The sequence below is a fragment of the Thunnus thynnus genome, chromosome 3, assembly GCF_963924715.1.
Source record: "Thunnus thynnus chromosome 3, fThuThy2.1, whole genome shotgun sequence".
Lineage (NCBI taxonomy): Eukaryota > Metazoa > Chordata > Actinopteri > Scombriformes > Scombridae > Thunnus > Thunnus thynnus.
The window spans coordinates 25,563,393-25,587,417 of NC_089519.1; the positions used below are offsets into that span (position 1 = coordinate 25,563,393).

At 40.1% G+C, this 24,025-nt stretch overlaps 1 protein-coding gene across 3 annotated transcripts in view; it reads right to left on the reverse strand.

Annotated features, from left to right (window-relative positions):
* Window positions 1-24,025, reverse strand: part of lrba (LPS-responsive vesicle trafficking, beach and anchor containing) — a 190,899-nt gene that overhangs the window by 78,629 nt on the left and 88,245 nt on the right. For all 3 annotated transcript variants that reach the window (XM_067584975.1, XM_067584976.1, XM_067584974.1), the window contains exons 36-37: window positions 18,101-18,267; window positions 2,062-2,186 (exon numbers count right to left, since the gene is read on the reverse strand). In XM_067584975.1, the coding sequence (XP_067441076.1) occupies window positions 2,062-2,186; window positions 18,101-18,267 (292 nt within the window). The remainder of the gene's footprint in view (window positions 1-2,061; window positions 2,187-18,100; window positions 18,268-24,025) is intronic.

Sequence of the window (24,025 nt, forward strand, 5' to 3'; positions counted from 1 at the left end):
GCACATTTTCTCCATGTTTTAAAAGGAAAAGACACATATTTCCCTCCACTTAAAAAAAAAAATGAAAAAAAAATTTTGTTACAATATATCACTAACTAAAAAATGCTGAATATTTTCCATTGCTTCTGACTTTATAATCATATGTGAGATTTGAAAAGTGCAGCCACAAGTAGCTAGAAAATTAGGGTAAATTCAGGCTGATCTTATACTAAATATTTTCTTAGGGAGTGAGACTGCATTTTCTCCTCTGCATCTGATGAATATAATTACAGCCAGATATGACCTTTGTGCTCTGTTTGAAAACTCAGCCCTGCATTGGGTCGACTAAAACAAGACGAAAGGTTACATCAGAAAATGGATGCCGTCAGGCTTCAATGTCAAAGAGTTATTTTAATGATATATTCCCATACTTCAGCCAGGCAGTATACTCTCTTGAGGTAGCATACCCTTGCCACAACTGGCTGCTGGCTATTTTTACACAGACTTGACTTTGAAACCAAATGTTGTTTGCAGGAATTTGTCTTTTCCCTCAGTAATGAATACATGCAGCACATAAGCTGAAATCGTTTTGAATAAAATTGAATAGCAGACCAAATACCTGAATAACCAACTCGCAGAGTGCCTTCAACACATTTTCTTCAGCTAAAAGAATGGACAGAGTATAAGTGATATGTCTATTTTCTGTTTTGAACAAACTGAGGAGAAAAATAAAGAGGAATTAAGATGGAAACAAAAGGAAAATTCAGAGGCTGGCTGCAGAAGAACAGCGATCAGCTGAACTCTGTTCCCGGTCTCCAGCTGCCTCCACGCTGCAGCCATTACTGCAGATCAGAAGTCTCCCAGGATTCTGGGATCCCCAACACTTATTGCTTTTAGATCAAACTCATATTGACTCCTGTCACACCTGCCATTTGTCTATGATGTCACATTTAAGGGGACTTTTGCAGGTGACACATTGAGGACATTTGTGGTCCAAAAATGGCCGTTTTGTGGAGAGAGAGTAATTGATAGAGCTGGTAAATCGAGGCCCAGCATGACGATGATTGCAAACCCTGGTGTGTGCACTGGATCTTTGCAGGGACGAGGGATTACAATCTCTCTAGAGGAGAAATGCGACTCCTAGTGCTAATGCAAGGACATGTGTCATTTAGATATTGTGACTATAAGAGACTGCTGGGAATGTGTAGTTGTTCTCAGGCACAGTTTATTGAAAATCTGCACCTGTCTTTATGGGGCAGTGCACAGAAACAATGGAAAAAGGGCAGAATTCATTGGCTCTATGCCAATACTAAAGGAAATGATCAATGTTGTCAGTTTTAATGACAGCTCTGTATTCTGGGTTAATAGCAAAGTATTTATGATTTTTTTCCAAACCACATTTAATTTCCCCCTCATTATAAAGAGAATCCAAATACAATATGGACTTCAACAGGAATGTGTGTTACACTGCAATTTGTATTTTGCCAGTATAATTAACCTAAAGGACCAATATCATATATTACCGTTTAACAATAGTAGACATTAAATCAATACATCCCCTCCTGAGTTATACACCTCACAAAACATTTAATATCAACAGCAAAAGCTATACATTTTTATAAATAAATAATGTTTAAATAATAAAAATAACCCCTCATTCAAATGAAAAACTCTCAGTGATTAAAAATAGAAGAGGGGCATGAATGTTACTTACCACTGATATCAGCCACTGTTATGCAGCGAGGAAAAAAAAAGAATGAACAAAATTTCACATTTCATGTCATTCACAACCACTCAGCTCAAAACTGAACGTCTGAGTAAAGCATACTAACACTGATTATTAGTCCAGCTTTGCATAATGGGAGGCAGGGTAGGAAATTACCTGTGTGAAATTCTAATGAGGGTGCTATTTTACTGTGTCTTGTGGTACAATAAATCTTTTATTGCAACGGGAGGACTAATTTTTATTGCCTTGTACCTGGTGCTACCACCAAGTGAGTAAGAAAGGCAGTGCACACAACAGGCAGGGGGGGTGGGTGGGTGGGTGGGGGGAGGAGGGTGTGACTGGTGGATGTGACTGACCGTGTTCGGCTGCAGCTTTGAGCGTAGCCTCTGAGTGAGTGGATCCGAAGGGGTTCCTGATGAAGCGACGTCGCCGCCTTAAATCGTCCTCCCAGTAGTCCAGGCGCCAGAACTCCCTCGGTCGGCTGCAATGAGACAGAGGTAGCACATGTGTTAGCAATTACCAGCCAGCATGGTATAGCAGCCCAGCATTAGCACTCGGTCCGAGGAAGCATACATAAAGCCAGTATTGTGTTTGGTGTTTTTTTTTTTTTTTAACCTTTAGAATCACTCTTTAAAAACATTCACTTATATGCAAGTTTAGACCTCGAAATCATTGAATCTCTGTCCTTGATAATGACGGTATCGGCTTCTATAGGTGTTTCCTTTTTTTTTTTGCTTTTCTTTTTCCTCCCATCGTCTCTTTGGGAAGGTGAACTGAGCACCAAGTGCAAAGAGCAAATGACAGCATGATCATTTTCCACACACTTTTGTGGCACGTGCTTCCATTCTAGGCTCATTTCAAGCCCAGCAGGATACCTCTTGTCAGGACTCATGGCTAGCGGGATAAGAAGAAGGCCATTACAAACACAGAGGAGGGGATGGATAGCATTACCAATATTAATCAATGTCTATAGCCTCCATTTTTCTTACCAATTTACATCACCCTTTACCAAGCCTGGTCAGTAAATCATTCTGCTCTTAAAGGCAAAGAAAGTGTTAACTTTTAATGAGGAGTGACTGCATATAGCATTGTGCATGTACACTGTGTGACTGTCTATTATGAAATATCACCTCTGTTTTTGAAAGTGATTTAATTAAAATATAATTGAAAATATTCATTACCCATGGTTCATGGCAAAATCATCTTTTGCGTAACATTAGCATTTTTTTTTATTCTACGATTTAAAAAGGTTTTTCAATCTGAACTTTACTATAAAACAAAGCTGTACATTTGTCAATTAGGCAGCGCAAAAAAACACTTTTAAATGTAAAAACAGCTCATGTGTTAATGATTAACAACTCAGGTGGGGAGGAAAAAACAACACGCACTTGGTCTTCAGTGAAACTAAATCCTGACTGTCGGACTCAAGTCAAATAGTAATTTTACTTGTACTAAATGTTCTCATGAGAAACACTTTCAGGAAGTAAGAAAATCATGTTCTACACTCATCCTGAGGTTCCACTGGGGTTGGTTTTAGATAGTTATTCACCGACAGATTATGCTAAAACCACTGCAAAAAGTGATCATGGTTTGGTGAAATATTGTAAATGTCTTTAATTCCTGTACCATTTGAAAAATAATAATAAGTTTTATCAATCGACAGGGTCCACGCTCTCATGAAACGAAAATAAGGTTTATTCATTTCTAAAACAAATTTAAGGTGGCTGCAGTTTATCCTGTAAAGGTTTAGGAAGACACAGTTTATAGTTTCCGTGGCACAGCCTATGATGGGAGAACCCCAGCATACTTTATGTGATCTACTCTTGAACGCTGCTCCGGCCGGGGGCTCCTCACAAATCTTCAGCCCAACACCAATGATCACACAGGGGCCTCTAAAAGGGAAAGGAGCTTTGCACAAGAAAATAAATACAATTTCCAAGTGGGTCCTTTAAAACCTTGTATGGCCTTGCTAATGAAAACCATTGATTATTTGATTTATCTGACAAAAAAAAAAATCTGTCTTAAAAGGCTGAATGACGAGCAGTGAGTGGCTGCTGCGGCTCATATCTTAAGTCTGGATGTAAAGCAGTCAGCTGAAGAGAAGAACTACTATACGGAAAAATGATGCACAATACGAAACGAAGTGAAATTAAGAAAATGGCAAAAATGGGAATTTAGAGTTTATATATTCAGAGCAATGAATTGAGAGAGTGTACGTGTTTGTGTTTGTGTGCTAGTGTGTGTGTGTGTGTGTGTGTGTGTGTGTGTGTGTGTGTGTGTGCACGCAGAACGCGAGTTGGAATGACACACGGGACACAGGTCTGTGCAGGAGCAGATTTCTCACCAGTGACAAAGACCCTGCTCCGTGTTTGCATGTGATAGTCTCTGAACGCAAATGGCCACTTCATCATCCTGCCTGCAATAGTATTCATCTATGAAAATAATTATCAAGGTTGTGCATGGCACACAGCTCTGAATCAGGACGCACTCGTCTCTCATCCCATGGAGGGGGTGGGGGGTGGGTGGGGGTCTGTGTGATCCACACAATACACATTAATCCATCAGGAGGGGAACCATTGGCTGGAGTAATTAGTCACGGCATGGGGGGACTACCTCAGCCACTCATATTCATCCAGTACGCCATGAACAGGCGACAATGGAAGTCCTAATGATGGGGTGCTAGAAGAGGTGGACGGACGATGAAAGGTACCTCGTCATCAATCCCCGATGAGAGCGCCGCTGTAACAAGAACGGAGATGTACGGCGCTATGCAACCCCCCATACCGCACACTGAGTGTGTTTCCACAAAGATGATAAATTATTCAGAGCTCATCCATCCTCCTAGGGCATCCTTGGCAGAATTTACTGAAGCGCCATTCTTCAAAATAACAACAATTAAAATAACAAAGGGCCAGCGTTGTGCTGTGGCTCACGCCAACCACTTGTGTAATTAGTAATTAGTTCGGTCATAAAAGGTGTCTGGAAGGCCCGCTCGTTAAGCCTGAAGTGACTGTTGTCTGATGATGAAAGTGGGGGAGAGACACACACAGACCGAATCTGACAGAGGGAGCGTGTGTGTGTTCTTTTAAATCTTAGCGATACTTAAATATACAATATCTCACTGTGCGTGCTCTGAGTTTGTGTGTGTTAAGGGGAATTTGTTGAGGCATACCAAGCCTTTCTAATGTAGACCACATTGGCTACTGATGAAACAGAGTCCGGAAGAATTTTATGTGAGGTAGTAAATAGTGATTACCCTTTTTTTCTTCTTCTTCTTTTTTTTTTAAACATCTTTTGGATGCTCTTCAGGACTCTGGAGTTGTAAATTTGAGGAAGTTTACCAACACAGGGGATGAATGGAGAAGCTCAAGTTTCTCCTTTTATGTGGCCCCGATGCTCTTTGTCCCTAATCAGTTAACAAAATAGTTATGCCTTCAATTTAATAAACTCAACACAAACCATCACCACGCTGCAAGGAGATATTTTACTGGTGAGCTCTTTAAAATTTCAATTGCACTCCTAAATTGTCCATTTACATCAAAACAGAGTAGGAGTCCAAGTAGATCTGGCATAGAGAGGTGACATACAAAACAAATGCTTTAATTGTGACGAGTGTTCAGTATGAGAGCTGTTTCAGGATTAATGAAATGCTTATTTGGAAGGAACAGCGTTTAGAAAAGTGGAGGGCCAAGTGAACTACATTAACTATGTCCTCTATGATAATCTATTGCACACAGGTGCTATTTACCCAAATAAACAAGAAGCCTATTTACAGGACTGTACTAATGCCAGTAAGGTTTGACAGTTTCAACAAAGAGTGTTTTTGAAGCACTAGTAAATATAAAGTCAATGATAATGATTCTTTTGTGTCAATTTTAACCAAATTTAAAAACTTTTCCCCCCTTTTTTTCTGCATGAATTAATTCCTAATTTCTTATTGTTGATTTTTTTTGTTTTGTTTTTTTGCAAGCTATTACCATTTCCTGCTACACCAACCAGATTTCCCTAGGGATGTATTATGGTTTAATCTTATCCTAAATATAATACTAATCTAGCATTAAAAAGCCTAAAATAAACAATTCCAATCCACTTCCATGTCACCTCTATTAATCACCATATATTATTGGGATTAGTGGTATTCTAAGTAGGGCCAACATTGCTCATCATTATCAAACGACCAGTTTAAACATGTTAATAGATTCTCTGTGCAGCTCCCGAAAGTTTGATAGCACATTATTTCAATGGCACGATTGTTCTTTTTTTGACAAGGACAAATGATTCCCATCCATCAAGATCCAACCTGACATGATTGTCCAGAGGCAGATGCATCACAGTTCTTACTTCTTTGACGCCATTTTCAGTCTTTAAAAGTTTATTTTTATTTTTAAACGGACATTGGGAATGGATTAGAGAAGTATCTAATTTTATTCCTTATAATTTTATTTCAAATGAACTTATCTTTTTTTTGGAGAAAAAAGCTTGAATTTACTATGGGTGAATTTGAAGGGGTACAAAACATATCACTGTTTTGCTTGGGTTCATTTTCAAAGCATTGGATGTTATGTAAATGATATAACATGACCTTTATCATAGCACACAGGACATGCAGAGTGAATATGCTTTCATATATCACTACAAGCGACTGCACTTTGGCACAAACATCCATTCATAACCTTTCTGCTAAATTAATTTGGGTACAGTCAATGAGACCTGCATATGCAGAGGAGATTTCTCTCCTTGCTTATTTTATATTAATGCCAGTTCCTATTGGCAGCCCTCAAATTGCTCAAATATTGCCGCTATCCCCAGGACCATTTTGCTTTGATTTGCATAAACCATGTGTTTAGAAGAAACGGGAGAGCCGGAATAGATTGAGGATTTGTCATGTTGAGGACTGGTTGCTTGAGCACTGGCTCTTTGTCAAGTGGTGGCAGCGATCGCTTCGATGGTATCTCCAGACTCAAATTAAAATGAAACAGGAGCAAATACCTTCCCACTGAAATTGTTTGGCATGATTAAGTCTTGCTGAAGTGATTTTCTACATGTGCATTAATGCTTATCCTTCCCACTCCAATGAGGTATAAAGAAGACCATCTACATGTGTGTATGTTAATTCACCCCGGCTAATGTTGTTTACAAGATTTACCAGAGGTAACGTTAGGGTCACAGACCCAGCAACATTTCCATCTTATCCCCTTAAATGACAGTACACATGTAATTTTGCCCATCCTTATTATTAATCACAGGATCAAGTCATTTAATTTGTCTATTTTTAATATGAATTTAAATAACATGCAATGAATGAACCACCACTAGATCAGATCTGAGATGAAAAATGTATGAAAACATATCTAATCAAAGCGTATGCGCTCGATGAGAGAAAATAATCAAAACTAAAAATCTAAATCTTAGGTTTACATATGAACCAAGGAATTCAGTCACATTTAAACAAAGTATACGTGCCTTCACATCCTTTGGTTTTATCACTCCCTTGTTAACTCCCTTTTCACTGAATTTGCTTTTAACACACAAGAGTGCACACACTCTCATTACCAAGACAACATGAGCACCTACCACTCCTCCCAATTAACTCCAATTTATCCAAGAGCTTTCAAAAAGCGATCTGAGAAAAAAAAAAAAAAAAAGAAAAAGAGGGAGTGATATTGCATCTCTGTAACATCACCGGCTTGTGAGGATCAAAGTACTCCCATGGGTGGGAGGCAAAAGGCTTCAGACTCCCCACAATGCAGTGCAGCCAAATTAAATAATGCAAATCGAGCCCTAATTACCACCAGCTTAGTGTGCAGCTTCCAATTAGCAGCAATTACACTCAGTGTAAATTCACCAACAAAAAGCCAGACAATTACACACTAATTATATCAGATTTCATGGGAGGTAAAGGGAAAGTGTCGTGCTTAGTAAAGTAGTAAATATTGACCAAAGACAGGACTCTTTAACGTGCTGTGAAAATGTGTTTTCCACTCATGTGAAAAATGTTTTTATTCTTTAATGTTAAAATAGCTTCACTGTAGAAAATTATCTAAGCATCAACAACATAATAAATAGTATATACAGACTTTCACTGCTTCAGCGGTACCATCTGTATCTTTGATGAAGAGTCACATTTTTCCTGTGATTTTGACAACATGCATTTATGGCCATTTATCACCACTACTGCTCGGTAATGAGGGCATCCACTGGACCGGAGTTGAATAATTCTGCCATTACTGGCCCATTGTAATAATCTTCTGACCTCTAGCTTTCAAAGCTGATCTTGAATGGTATGACAAATCTGAACGCGTACCAACGTTTCCAACACCACCCCAAAAGAAAAAGCACGGCGGAGAAGCTCAAGGTCAGCTGAGATGGGCGAGTCTGAGGAGATTTTTTTTTCAGTCTTAAAGTTTCACATTTATAACACAAACACGGGATCATGTTTAACCTTACACTTCAGATTCCAAAACCAACCAAGTGGCTTCACGGTAGAACTACTGATAACAAAAACACACATTTTGAAACATATAATTTTGAACTTCTTAAAAAGCAAACCATCATACATTTAATTTATAATTAACCCTATGCAAAGTTAATCAAATTAAATCGAGCTTGCCTGTTATTCTAAGGGGTTTGTTAATATTTTATTATACAAACAAATCAGCTTTGTGCCCTCTCCTTTGCACTCTAGTGTGTTGTGTGTCCTGCCTCTGTGTAATGCAGGGCTACAAGGCTCGGCAATCTCATCTAGCAAGGCTGTCTGCTATTCATGAGCACCTCCTCCCCTCTCTCCATCATACGGCTGTGCCCATTATACAGCACTTAGAGCACGGTGTGTGTGTGTGTGTGTGTGTGTGTGTGTGTCAAGTGCAGCAATTCCATTGCAAGGTGATTGGTAATGCTCATGTTATCTCTTCGTTTGAGAAAATAAACTAAAATTTTTAAAAAAATGAATAAACTATATTAAATAAACATACATTAAAAATGTATCATGTTGTTCATATTTGTTGTTTTGTACATATGAGACATTATACTGTACCTCAGACAAAATTTTAACTTGTTCATATTTACTATACTTACATGTTTCATACTGTTTGTAGTATAAATAGACTTTCTATAGAAACAGTCCATATATTGTATGTGTCTGTTTATTGTGTTTATTTTATTTCCATTTTCTATTATTACATTTGTTTTTCACCGATAAAGTGTGTTTATAGTCATTCTGGGATGAATGAAGCGCTCTATCTGCCGCAACATCTTTTATCAATATCAATTCTTAAAAAAAAAACAAAAAAAACACACACACAGAGCTTACGTATCAAACTCTCCTGGTCTTATCCTCTAAGTGTGGCGCTGAACTTGAACTCAGACACAGGATGGGGGTGTAGAGTAAATCTACAGCAAGAATACAAGCTGAAGATCTATGAGTAAAGGATGATCCTCACTCTTCCACTTTCTATATCGAGGACAACGGTATTTTATATGTCCCTTTTCCTGCTTTGGTTGCACAAGAAAGTGCTGGATTGTAAAGATAAAGGCGATTTTTGGCAAATGGTGAAAGTAGCAAAATAAATGACCTGCTGGTCTCGTGGTGTAATTACAGTGGCTGGAAGCATACCAATCTATCAAGAGGAAGAGGGGGGCTGACACGCTGCAAAGGGGTTAGTCAAAGGAGATAGCCTTTGACTAACTACTGGCCCCTGACAATCGATACTCTGCAGATATTGCATCCAGGGAGAACGGAGGAAAAAAAAGCCCTAAAAACTTCCCAAATGGCTTTTCATTCAGATATTGATCAGCGCCCTTTTATCATGACCTTGCTCCACCAAGGCCATATACTTTCTTAAGGGTATATGAAACTCATAAATCTGAGAGTTGCTACAGAGTCACACCGTGCTGTGAGCAGCGAAGCAGGATGGTGTAATTGGTCTTTCTGGGATGGCGGCCTTCTTTCATACTTCATAACAAGGATTCCATTACATTTCTGAGCTGCTAGGGAGGGGACGGGCAATACGAATGGTGTAAAAAAGGAAGAAGAGGATCGAGATGTAAATGGAAAAATTAAGGAACATTGGTTACATTAAAAACCTCTTGCCGATTCTCGCCTGCAGAGTAGGTAAAACACTAACACTGTAGCAACCAATCACTGTGCATATGCATAGTCAGTTAAAGCACATGGATTCCCAAACTAGGGTACTTGCACCCCAAAGGATACTTGTTCAGTTGCCAGGGTAGAAAATTAGCTCGGGCTAATTTGAAAAATGGAATTATTATTTGCTAAAATTAAAAAAAAAATGTTTAGGAGGAAACTAAACCCACAAAGAGGATTATAAATTAGTGTGAGAGTAATCCTCAGTACCAATAAACTACCAGCTATGATGGGTTGATTGCACAGAATACACCTCAAAGTCAAAAAAGATAGCTAAAAGTTAGATAAATGGTCAAAAATTACCACCTCCCAAGTGGTAGAAGTACAAATGCAAAGTTGTCAAGATCTACTGAAAAAAAAGAAAAAAACTAGACTAAACATTAACAATTTGAGAATTTACTCTCATGTATTGTAACTCTTATACAATTAACTGTGGCGAGTTTAAAATCAGCTCAAATGAGCACATTAAGAACATGACGGGTGGTATTGAAGGAGTATTAGTGCTCATCTGACAGGGTTGTGGGGTAACCACTGCTCTAACGTATGTGAAACAAAATCTATAAATTATGAAAAATAAACCTTTAATAATTTCCCTGATAATAACTGAAAGTACCGGTTTAACTTAACCACTCAGCTTTTTGTTGTAAATGATTCACTAAGTGTATTTTTTTTTTGAGTCTCGGTCTGCACTCCAACACTTAACCATGCTAACATATGGACATCATCAGCTGTTAATATGTTCCACCATGACACTTTGTTACTATTCCTTACAGCCCCAGCCACTGTACTGTATATACAGTAGAGGTAAATGTTATCATTAAGACTATATTCTAATTCATATCCATGAGCCGGACTGCACGGTAGGGCCTTCGTGGCACGTTATTTTATGTAACTGATGGAATCCACGTCTGTCAAACTTGAACGTTCTCCCCCCAGAGATTTAAAGGAACATCCTTTTTGTCCCCCCGTCACAACTTCTCTGTCCCAGACACATGTTACTGTGCATGATTAATGAGGTGGAGGGTTTCACATTAAACCCCGTTTAAGGGCTTTGGTGCTGGAGATTCCTGCGTGATACTGGGAGTCTCGGCTGGTGATTCTTTATGCGGTATGTTTATGACTGTATCAAGGCAGATGGATGATCACAACTCGAGCCCTGGCTAATTGGTTTTGAAGTAGTCAGGACCTGGACTAAAGGAAACAACTGTCTCTGCCTCGGATGAGACGGGAGCAGCGGACTGCGACAGCTGCCACTGCTCAGTACATTGGGTCATGTTTGTGTTTAGACGGCAAGTATTTATAAGCAAACCAAAAACCATTACAAGTACAAATGACCAGTTAGGTACTGTATAAAGTAACAGACTTTTTTTTCTATGTAAAGAAGGGCTCATCTTAATGATTATCTACTGCACTTGCAGGTTTACAATCGTTCTGATTCAATTTTCTCAGATTTTTTTGGAAAGTTTTAAAATATAAAGATTAGAATACAAAAAAAAAAAACAACAATTGCTCAATAGAAAGATGCAGTACACAAATGATTCCCATAAATCCCATGATTCCCCAGAAATTCAGGATTAACAAAGATTGGAGGTTCAGCTACAGTGTTTATTCTTTTCCCAAATGCAACAAAGGCAAACTGATGGTCAGATAAGACAGCAGCTGCAGAGTTTTTCATCCAGCAAACAAGACACACTCTCAACCTTTTACATACAGGTTTGCACAATTACTCATCGGTATGACTTAGTATATACTGTAGCTAGAAGAAAGGATGTGGGAAAAAATTGTCTCTGTCTTGTCTTTGTCTCCATCTCAACTTTTGATGCTTCAAGTAACAAATATCTCTCTCTCATCCTCCGTTCCATCCATCTCCCTCTCTCTTTCTCTGTCTTCCTGCCCCTCTCGTGTGGTGCATTTCCGAGAGCCAGTGTATTCTAAACAGTTATGTTCTTGTTTCCTATGGTTATAATCTCCATTGACGTGTTGGAGTCCCATTTCCTTTTTCAGCTCTGCATGCACACTACCAGCGCTCCTCTGTTCATAAAACATACACGCGAGGCAACACAGACATTGTGCAGACCTCGGCTTTAACACATGCATTACATTCAGTATTATGTATCATAATTGTGATTTAAGTCTGGAATGAAAGCATACAAGTAGAGATGAATCTGGCTGCCGCAGCTTCTCATGCAATCATTTATTTTAAAAAAATACTATGTGGACATGAATGTTCTCTCTGTGGTAAGCATAACTCTGCAGTATGTTCAGAACACAATTAAACTCATTACTTGGGTGGGTGATACAGTTTCAATCCAGAAGAGGAGGCTAAACATGATGGATAAAACCAACAAGCCCTGGTATGACTACAGGACAGTAAGCAGTGGTGTTAATTATGTGGTTTATAATCTAATATGATGCATATTTCAGAGCACCAATCAGAATTAAACAAATTTTAATGTGATTATCATTGTGGAGTTGTTTGCTTATGTTGCCAAGGAGAAGCCGCCGTCAATCAAATCTGATAAAACCACACCCACACAGTTATGATTCAGCTAATTAGCTGGGATTTTATTAAATTACAACTAAGGGTGTTTTTTTTTTTTATCCGAATTCAAACTTATACCAGCTTATTTAGTCTTGAATATTTGATTGCATAGAGAATTTGAAACCTAGTTTTCAGGGGTTTTAACAACAAATTAGAAGATTAATTAATTATTCAAGTTTTAAATGCAACATTTGCTGGTTCCCTGTTTTTTTTAAATGTGAGGATTTGTTGCTCTTCTCTTTTTTATAATCACTGTAAATTGAATATGTTTGGACATTCTACTCTTATTCAGAGAAAACAAACAATTTTAAGATGTCATGTGACAAAGGAGAGAAGGCCTGCACACTGTTAGGCTCCAAATAAATAGTTTAATCCTATTTTTCTCTTTTTAATTAAACTATTTATTTGGGACCTAACAGTGTGCAGACTTTCTCTCCTTTGTGCCCTGTAGCTAAATATTTTTTTGCTTACACTTGAATATTTTTGCCTGAATGTGGACACACATGGTCCCTCTTCTGAAGATGTCATGTTAGCCTGTGGAAAAATATGATGGGTATTTTCCACTATTCTCCAACATTTTATAGACTAAGTGATAAATTGATTAATTGTAAAAAAAAATAGTCAAGAGATTAACTGATAATGAAAACAATCGTTAGTTGCACTCTTTATGATCGGCAGAGGTTGGAAGTAGCATACGAAGAAGATAGAAGGTAGTGTAAAATGGTCAAATGTATATGTTACTGTGTGTCACATGCAATGCAGTACATCTCATGGGGAGATAGTATGTAAAAGGAGTACCTTCTTTGAAAATATATTAATTTGATAAATCATTTCTAGAACTTGCTTTGTCAATAGCCATATTATCTAAACAAATTTTTATGAGGAAACCTCCTCTGCATTTTGTTCAGACACCATTTCCCACCATATAATTTGTGGATACAGTAAAAAACCCTTTTCTGGGACTGACTGTGACTGTTCTGCTCTGGCTTCTTTCCCTCAATAGTGTGCTGGAGAAATGACATAGCACAAGATAAAATAGTAATGCTAATATCAATAGTTTGTCCATTACAGGTCAGCTAACTGTCCAGCGGAACAGTTACAAAGCTGTTCGTTTTCGATCTCACAAGGCCGATCAATACGAGGGCATACTGTTTCAATTTTGCCGGCATTGATTTTCTCTATAACACTCCAACCCTAAAGCATTCGTCTTTCTGAAGGAAGGAAGATTTGATTTACTGAAGAAAAATTGGAGTGCACATCACAAAGATTTTTCGCCGGGCGGGAGTGTGACATTCCAAAAGATGGATGTCCCTTGGCTGGGAAGCCTCTAGCCTAAGGGCGTCCATTAGAGCAGTGGTGCTGCAGAAAATGAGCTGCTTATATGAGGGAGGAGGAGCAGAGGGAGAGGAGTTGGTGCTCGATGTGTGTGTGCTTTGGGGGGACTAGCTGTAGGTGAGGATCGTTGGAATAAACTGGGAATAAAAAGGATGCTGATGTAGCCTTAGAAGAAAGGAGTAAGATAAAGTAGGAGAACAGCAAATGCCAGGGAGTATACCTAAACCTCTGCATCTTGAATAATGTTTCCATTTGCCTCAAACAGACTGGCTACATCAGTAGATTGTCAACAACAGCTCTGGATAAAAACACGTGCACACCGTTTCTGCATCACACTCAGCTGCAGCCACCTTCCTTTTACTTCCCCCGCTTCCTGCATCCAGAGTGAATTTCCATGGTACATTAGTCAGCCTATTAGAATGCAATAAAGAGAAGGTATGAGAGGGGAAAAAAGACGAGAGTAGTGTGTGTCCCCAGAGACTGTGAGTTGGCGTTCTCCATCATCTGCCCTCATCTCCCCTCTCTGTCTGTCGACTTTGTCTAGGTGTCATATACATGAAAGATGATTCCTGACCCAAATAAACACAGCGGCAGTCTGGATGCTCAGTGGACCCAAGCTCAAAGAATAGGGAATAAAAAAATAAAAAAATAAAAAACTGGAGAGATGTGGAGCGAAAAAAATGACATCTGCCAGTTGTTTCATTTGTGGCCATCTTGCTAGCTGTTCATTTACTTTTTTCTCCTCTTAGGAAGACAGCAGGCTGGCATGTTGTACACCTGAGTCTCCAGGCACTGGGACAGAAATGTATGGATGAACAGGTAGTCGTCCTATCTGTCTGGCTGTGGATCCGTCTATGCCTTGACACTAGATGACAGACAAGGGCACAAAAACAATAGATACTTCCTTTGTCTGGTAGAGGGAATCCTCCCTGGACACTCTGTGATACAACTGAAGTAGATAGTGAAACAAGAAAGAGTAAAGGACACAGAGGGAGAGAAAAAGAGGAATGAAATTGTATGCTGTGAATGAGAAAAAGAAAGGGAAAAAGCACCACAGACAGAGGAAAAGACTGAGCAGGGGAATGGAAAAGGGGAAATCACCTAACACCTCTTTTCTCCAGAGGCCAGGGCTGCTGTAAGCTGGATATTAAGACACAAATTGCATTCAGGCAGGTCACACTATGTCAGAAGATATTAGATGCCTGCCGTGAGGAAACAACAATTCCCATCAGCTTGTGAGAAAATAATATTTTCATTTTCAGACTCTTTATTGAATGGAAACTTTGGGGAATACATTCTTATAGCGTGTGAGCAGGCAGAGTTGGATTTTACACCCAAGCAACAAAAGGTCGTAATCATAAGCCGTGTTTCGACCGCAGGAACTTTCCCCAGGTGCTAAGAACCTTTTGAGGAACTCAGTTCCTCTACCTGCATTTCCACCTGAGGGACCTGGGTCTAAATTAAGTTCCAGAGAGATCCTTTTACCCCCAAATAAGTCCCTGCTAGGGGGGGTAGTACTTTCCAAAAGTACAGGAACTTTGGGGGCAGGTTTTGCAGGGATGACTGTCACTGATTGGTTAAACACACACAGTCCGGCTGCTTCAACTTGTGTGCCGCATCATTCATAAAACAAGTACTCACGCATCAATTTAGAACCAGTTTAGGACAAGGAGAGACATTTCTCCTTGTTTGTTAACGTTGAAAATAAAGTAAGGCATTGTTTTCAGCTTCCCTACTCATTTTAATAAAAGAGTGAGAGAGAGAGAGAGAGAGGGAGCGGCGGTAGAGAGAACAAAGCTTGTGAATGAGAGAAATATAACGTTATTTTCTGATTGTTTCACAACGGTTACATTCTAACGCAGAAATATATAACCATCAAACACTCAATGACGTTATACTGTGGCGACAGACGCTCTTACAGAGATGCAAACAGGTAAGGGGTAAAAAAAAAAGGTGGGAACATTGCGTGGATAGAGAAAACATGCCACAACTAAGGGAGTCTGGGGACATGCTGCTCCGGGAGAAAATTTACTTTACATGCTCATTTCTAGTTACTTTTAAGTATATTTGCATCTGCTTGAAAACTAATTCTAACAGCTATTATGGGGTAAAACAACCCTACATAAAACACATAAAAGGAATTGATAGATGTAGGAGCTGAAAACCTCAACAAGATAAAAACAAGAAGACAACAAGCTTATAGTAGCTTCTTTATTAACACTTTTCCACTATCAGGGATGTAATTGGTAAAATTCATAAAAAGCTTCCATCTAGTCTATGTGCATTTGACAAATAACATAAATGCAAACGTGAATTCAGACATTTGTCTTTGTTTACTATAATTAAACTATGATAAAACTATGAAAAAAATAATGCTGTTACCAAGGAGGAAACAAGAGAGTGTTACCATAATACTCTGTCATTTAAAATAACTATCAAATAAACTAAGGTGTCCGTGTAACACTTCATCTTAACCGTATCCTGGTGTGAGGTTTGAGGTAAACAGATAAGCAGCACCATGAAAACCACTGATTTAGCACTTGTAGAAATCAAACCGTTTGTCATTTTCATGCCTCCCACCATGATGATAGCACCATATCCCTCCTCTTACATTCATCCCCGCCCCTTCCTCCTCTACCCTCTGTGTTGAGTTACAGGCCGTCCAGCCAATCAAAGAGCCAGACTGCTGCTGTCATGGTCACGCACGAGACACCCTTCAAGACGCGCATTAGAGGTTCTCTGGGTTTACATGAGTAGAAGGCTCCAAACCACATAATTGGAATTCAGTGCTCCAAACCAAGGATTTGTATTGCTGAAGTTGAAATTAACCAATTCTGCATCTAATCAACCCAACCGACCTTGAGATTAGTTCCTCTGGGTCCAAAGTACCTGGAACTTTTGGTGGAAACGGGGCTATAGCTGTGTATTGTCTTTGTGTTCCTGGATTTAATTTTCACAGCTGGAAAAAGGTTGTGGGTTTCATCGTGTGCATCCGCTCTTCCCCCTCCCCTTCTTATTTACAGGCTAGATGTTGCTGCACCACATGGTTCGCGTATGTGTGGACAGGAGGAAAGAATATCTCTTATATTGGGCCGCCTGTAGGTTTGCAGGTGTGCTTGTGAGTTTGTTTTCTGTGTCTATCTTCTTCTTCTCTTACATTTTCTTTACTAGGGTTTGCAGCACCAGATGTTTCTCCTATGCCCGCATACCACAGGCTCTGGTGCGAAGCTGCACCACCTGACCTTCACAGTAATTGACCAAAAATATTGATGTAATGGCACAGGACTGATTGTGATTTATTAAAAGAGCGCTGCACTCCAAGGCCCAGTGCCAATGGCTCCCTGCACCCATCGGCAACCATTAGGAAAACCATCAATAGCACAACAGCATAAAGGGCCGGTAATGGGGGACTTTTTCTGGCCGGAGCCCGTAGAACACAATCTCCATAGTAAATAGCACAGCCTTGTGTGAGTACACATGGGGCCTGATAGAAAGAAAGAGATGGAAGGACGAGAGAGAGGGAAAGAGATGGAATCAAGGAAAGAAAAATATGACAAATAATACACCACATCCTGATATAAGACAGAAAAAAAAAAGCAAAAAAAAAAGCAAAGGAAAACAAAGCCAGCCAGAGATAGACTCCTGATCCAATAGCAAACTAACCCTCGCCAGACGAGTCCCCGGAGAGTTGGTTCAGCCTAACAAGCGTGAGCCAGCGGCCGTCTCTCCAGCTCACCATTACACACTACCTGCACAAACAGCCATCATTAGGGAATAGCTGCATTGGATTTTGCTGCCTGTTCGGCGAAACAAACACAGAGGATAGGGTTTCCTCTGTTCTTAATGGGTGCCGAGCTGTTTAAATGGCTTTCATCTCTCTCCCGAGTCAATGCATCATTCAACCCACAGCTGACATTTTCACCTTTGCAAATCTAATTTAATCAAAGTCATGAGTATTGGGGGATGAGACATATTATGATGAGATTAAAACCATTATAGTGGTTTGAATAATTTTCAAGGCGGAGAAAATTACATGCTATGATCATAAGAAAAACAAAACAGGTGCATAATTAAATCCATTTATATACTATGCTTCACCTTTCATCACTTATTGTCTGTTTAAAGTGTACCACACTTGTACAAAATGTAAAATAGCGTGTGTATGTATGCGTGAGGCAGTGTGACTGAGCACAGACAACCTTAACGGCACCACACAGAATTTCCCTCCCCCTGTATTCATATAAATTCTAAAATAGTTTTGAGGGTAAACTCTTTAATAATCATCTTACTTGAGCGCAAAATGACAACTTAATAATGTAAAACTTCCAGTTTCAGTCTTGTTTTAAGACATACAGTACAGTAGCTTTTGTTTTACCTTATGGAAGAGTTTCCCCAAGCTCCGTGTTTGTCAGTCAGAATGTTGACTATCTTCTGGATGAGCTGCGTGGCCGTCACATGGTCGCGGTACTTGGCTGCACGGATCAGGTGGTCACACATTTTCTCTTCATCTCGCTTCTCTGCGGCGTACTGAGCACAGTTAGACTGGAAAGAAGAGAGACAGAACGCATTACACATTTTGCAAGTGAAAGTATCATGAGTATGTATATTCCAAATGCATGTAAAAATGTGTCCAGAGAGTGAGTTATACAGTATATAAATTATAACTTGGGTTAATATCTTGCCGATAACATATATGGCCCAGACATCTATAGGAAGGAACAATACAGACACGAGCACAACAGTGTTTGCACATTATAGAAACTCCACTCTGAGTAGAACCAAATGAAAAGCATGGGGTCATTTCTGTCCTCATGTCATGTTGATTAATAACAGTGGACACGTATTTACTAATGCCCTCCGGCGCACCAAATCACACGATACCCACAATGCACAGGGAGGACATTTTTCTCTGTCGGAATTTGTTATCAGAATGGGCCTTTGAACTCTGCAGAGATGGTAAAAGTAAAACACCTTCTGAAAATAACAGCTATAATTTGAAACAGCGTTTTGATTTTCAATCTCTGTTTCAGAACCGATTTCACTTGCAAACTTGTGTTGCGCTCATGGCTTACTCTAAAAGAAATGCTTCACGGTGATATTTTTATTGAAGGTGAGCGTAAGAAAAAAGGATTCAGGAAAAAAAAAAAAACATGTGCTATGTATAGTGCAGCTAGTCACACAGATAACTGCATTGGTGCATTTATGTTTTCTTCTGCGTGCTTTGAGGACAGCTACAGCTGCGCTATGAGGAATGAAAACTCATTCAATTTTATCAAATTAACCTTAAACCAAAGCGTTGGTACAACAGTCATACAGTAACTATTAACACAGATACATGGCTGAACAAATGCAACCTGCTCTCCCAAAGTTACCAGTAAAGCGCTTTATAATGGGTCCTCCTCTTCAATTTGAACGACAACATTTCATATCTGACAGAAAATCTATAGGTATAAATCACATTAGGGAGGCTTTTCTGCAGGCTGCTGAGCCTTAATTATCAATCTATGTCTCTTTGTGTGGCATTAAAGTGGGCCTTGACCTTCCAGGATGATGACCTGGGAAACAGCAAAATAAAGGGAGTAAAGGGAGAGGGATTTCCGGATAAATGTTTCAAATTTTAAACCAGAGAATGCTTTGCTGTGAGCGAGTGTGTGTGCGTCGTATGTCCATTAATCTTGATCAGTGGAGGTAAAGGCAAGCAGGAATGAGGACATGGAAGAGAGCCCGACCAAAAGGACGGGACCAGTCCAAAAATCCTAAAATTCTGGTTATGCTTAATTTCAAATTATTGCAGAAGATGATATATATTATATTGAAAACAATATATTAAACACTTATTGGATACTTGGATTTACAGACCTTTAAAAACAGATATAAGCAGCGAGCCTATAAAGAGTTCATTTCCATCAGCCCCTGTCTGAGACATGTAAAGTCTGCAGTACTAATCAGCAGTGCTGGGTTCAAACTCATAACCATAAACAAACACTTCATCACCTGTGTGTTGAGTCTGCCCAAACACCCAAACCCTCCATGCTGTAATGGGCTTTTCTCATATCCAAAGCCAAAGTTGACTGCGGGAGAAAAGGCCAAATTCAGACTCACCCCTAAAATAACAACCAAAAAAGCTGAACACATAAGTAGTGCCATTAAAACCCAAAGTCAGGTTTGCTTATAAGTGGAAAAGACAGGTCACTGTTAATTCGGGAGGTCATTCCGTTGATGTGAAGTCAGAGAATATGCCGGGGTATTATGAAGGACTTATTATGTTATGTTATTACAAAGGTTAAAGCGAATAACTAAATCTCCTTCCTTGGCACCGTCCTGCATTCACTTCCATCTAGCTCCACTGACAGAATACTGTGAAGCACAGAAACTAAAAAGAGGCATTTTGGGTGTTTTCAAACAAACCTTCCTTTCATTCTTTTAAAGGAATGCTGAGGAAACATAAGAACTAAATTAAAAGTATTTGTTCCAGTTTGCTATTAGAAACATGCCTCTTTTGGAGTGACTTAAGCAGGCACTGTGCATATTTTGACAAGAAAACAACCATAAAAAAGACATGCTCAGACATAAAACACTTCCATTTACCAAGTTAAAGGAGTGCAGCTGAGGAAAAAGGGGAAGGAAGACTATGCTCTTTTAGCTTCAGCCACCAGGGCATAACATGCTTGCAGTGAGACCGTTATGACTTGCGACACTGTAATCGTGGGCAGCACCTTCCATTACATGGCCTGGCTGACAGGGTCGGCCGGCATGGGTGCCTGCTCTGCTGGAGGAGACAGCTTGGTGAAGACGAAATGATAATGGCTGGCATTAATCGAGTAAATTACACTGAGTCGTGTCTCCCGCAATTCATCCACAGTTCAAATAAATAACTATGGATGTGTGTTGGAGTTTGGGGAGGAAATGGGCTGCGAGGGAAGTGACTGGGGAGTGGAAAGAACAGTAATCATCTCTAAAATCACATAATGGCAGAAAATGGCAACACGCACATGCGGAGACAAAGCATTGGAACACGTGCGTTTTAATCACATTACACGTGCGTTTTAACCCCGTTTTATACCAGAGCACAACACACACATCGGTTTTCTGCTGTTAAACGTTGCTGCTGTAGTTATCACTGCCTCTTGCTCATGTTTTTGTAATAATGATTCTATAAATAATAAGCAGGGGAAACGAGGAGGAGAGGAGTTCCACAGTAGTGGTGTTGTAACAGTGTCAGCCTTATCTAAATGCTGTAGTTGTTGTCAGATGATGCCTTGGTTCCCCTCCTCCTCTCCCTCTGTGGGTTGAGAGGGTTAACCAGTATAATAGGCCGGAGAATGGAGGCTCATTACAAGATATCAGCCCTATGTTTATCAATTAGAGTGACAGAGAAAGGTCTAGCGGTGTTGCTGTGCCACAGTGAGCCTTCAACACGCCGACTGACAAAAACAGGGTCTCAAGGTTCTGTCGGGGAGAACAGGAGGAAGAAACAAAACCAGCAGAGATGTTATTAAAGCGTTTGATTTGCAAGCTCTTGACATTGGTGGCACATCAGGGCTACACACTCTCCAAGTCTGGGCTATCGCTCTGAGAGAATCTCCAATTTCTCACATCCGTCGACAAGCACTCCCAGAGGGTTTCATTTACAAACGGGCAGAGAAACTGTCCAGAGGAAGGCGAGAAATCAGGCTTGTCCTTGTCTGGTATCACAGAATGCAAATATACTACAAATAAATTCCTCCTGGAACACAATGGAGGTCTAGGGAGACAAGAGGATGAAATGAGAAAAGGAGGATGGGGGTCGCAAAACAAAAGTAGATGCTGAACCAGTTCACCAATTGGTTTCAAAGAGATTCTCTTGCACTTGATCTCTTGCCCTCGAGTTTTCAAATTGCAACATAAAATGTCACCAGGGGAATTCAGACAATGGGCTAGGGAAGAAACGAGTGAAAGGAAGAGGAGGGGGAGAAAAATGAGGGCTTAAAAGTACAATGGCGAACAAAAGTCACCAAATGACAATGCCTGACAGCCACTTCAATTCTGAAATGATGTCCCTGTCATGCCGTGCTCCCAAGTATTGATTTTTTTTCCTCCTCTTGGAGCGCAGGAGGGGAAAAAAAATAATCTAATCCAGTTGAAACAGATCCCTGCTGCTGGCATCAGCCCATTGCTAGCGACCATCAAGGTTAACGCAGGCGCAACACTTATCAAAGTATCTCTCTCCTCCTCCTCCTCCTCCTCCTCCTCCTCCCTGCTCCTCCCCTTACACTGTCCGTGGCTGATCTTTAATGGACTGGTCACCATGCTCGGCTGGCAGCCTCTTCATCTCTTCTACCCTGAAACCTCTTGTCTCTGCAAAACCGCGCCCTACTCTTGCCACATCAGTCTACATTGCTGCCATCTTCGCACAATGACCACGGTTCAGCTTCAAGGTCATGCCACGTGAAAAATCATATGTGTTAAAACTGTCGTGTGGAGGTGAAAAATAGTCAAATGAAGGAAGGACATGACCAGATGAAAAATACATGCCCATGGACTGGCTGTTGCCTGTAATCATGAATATGGGGCGATGGCACCAAGCTCGAGGTTCAAGGTTGAATGACCGAAACAAATTTCTATCAATAATTTTAAAATGTAAGCAGCAAAGACTAAATTAAATAAAAATATGTAAAAACTATAACACACTGCTCTGCTCCAGGAACAGGAAAAAAATTTCAAGAGAACATGCTCCCTTTGACTAAAGAGACTGTGTTAGACTGAAACAAAGGGAACTGTGAAGTAAAGTCATACTTCGAGGGTTAGCTGGTCACACATGCACAGTGATGAGAGCTGCAGAGGAGGTACCTGGGGACTTCATTACGCTGACAAGACAGCGGGACTGAGACAACTGTTCTCCAGCAATCCTCTGTACCCCACTTCTGTTTTCTATCTGCTGCTGTCTTAAGTAAAATGGCACATGTACAGTAAAAAGAACGGACATGGAAAAATGTTATATATTTTGACAATAAAGTCAGCAATATGCACTAAGACAACTATTGCTGCCTATTTTTGGAGAGTTTTCGTTGTACCACTATTGTACATTATATGAAATGAATTATATGAAAAACCACCACTATCATGATGGTTGTGCTACAATGGCATCACATAAATAGACATGTTCCTGTTTTTTCTCTTATTCTCCTGACAGCAGTTTTGACCACAATGAGATGCCCGGGCATGCAGTCCTGCTGACATACTACATTACAGTTGTGACAACTACATGACAGCAAGCTACAGTTGGTGGCAGCTATCAGTCTGAGAGCTGGGCATGGCTTGATGTAAACAGCCTTTGGGAGTTGTGGTTCTCTGGCTCTACATTATGTGTGTTTGGGTAACCTTTGTTCAGCAGATTGCTTCTGTTTTAACAATAAAAGTAATTCCCTTGAACAGGTTTTTGTGTAATCAGCGAACTGATCTGCCTGCTGGTTATATTTAAATTGCAGAGCTGACCTAACTTAAACTGTTACAGTACATCATCGCCCGGGCTCTTTCTCTGATGTTCGGCTCTGTGATGCTCAAGTTTCCAGAGACCAGAGCTATGATAATAGAACATAATGAGCATCAGCTCAATGTTAATGTCATTAACGTGGGGAGAAGGATCAGATCGTTTTACAAGCTCAGCAGAGGGAAGACAATGACGCCAAGCACTAATTAGCTGCTATCGTCTGGCTTTCACAGGATCTCTCAGACAGTCAATTCAATTACTCCATATAACAGCAGAGGATGAATCAAGAGGGTATAAAAAAAAAAAAAAAAGAGAACGAGTGAGCAGAAGGGAAGGGTAAGAAAGAATAGAAATGACTTGGGTCTTGCTCACTCTTCCCTATCTGGACTTTCTTATCTGCCCTTGTGCCCCTGAGCCCACCACATTTCATCCCTAATGAACAGCCCCATAAAAAGAGGGAGTTCGATTTCTCTCTCCTCCTTTCTCCCATCTCTCGGCCTCCCCTTTCCATCCTGCTCCACTGGAAGATATCAGAGTCTATCATTCGCTGTGCTGGGCAGCAGCATCCGATCTTCAGATTTCCTTCACATTAAGGATCCTATTAGATAGAGAACCCTAAAAGGTAATTGGATTTCCCCCTAGTTATCTTCATCTCTGTTTCACCCTAAGCCCACTGTAATAACTTACTCTCAGAGCCAAAGATAACTCAATTGTGTCCCGCAGAGAGCCACTGAGAGTGTGAGTGAGAAAGAGGGAGTGACAGCGAGAGGGAGAAAGCATATGTTATGTCTCTGAGGCAAACCGGTATCTAAATCGACACCTCTTTCACTG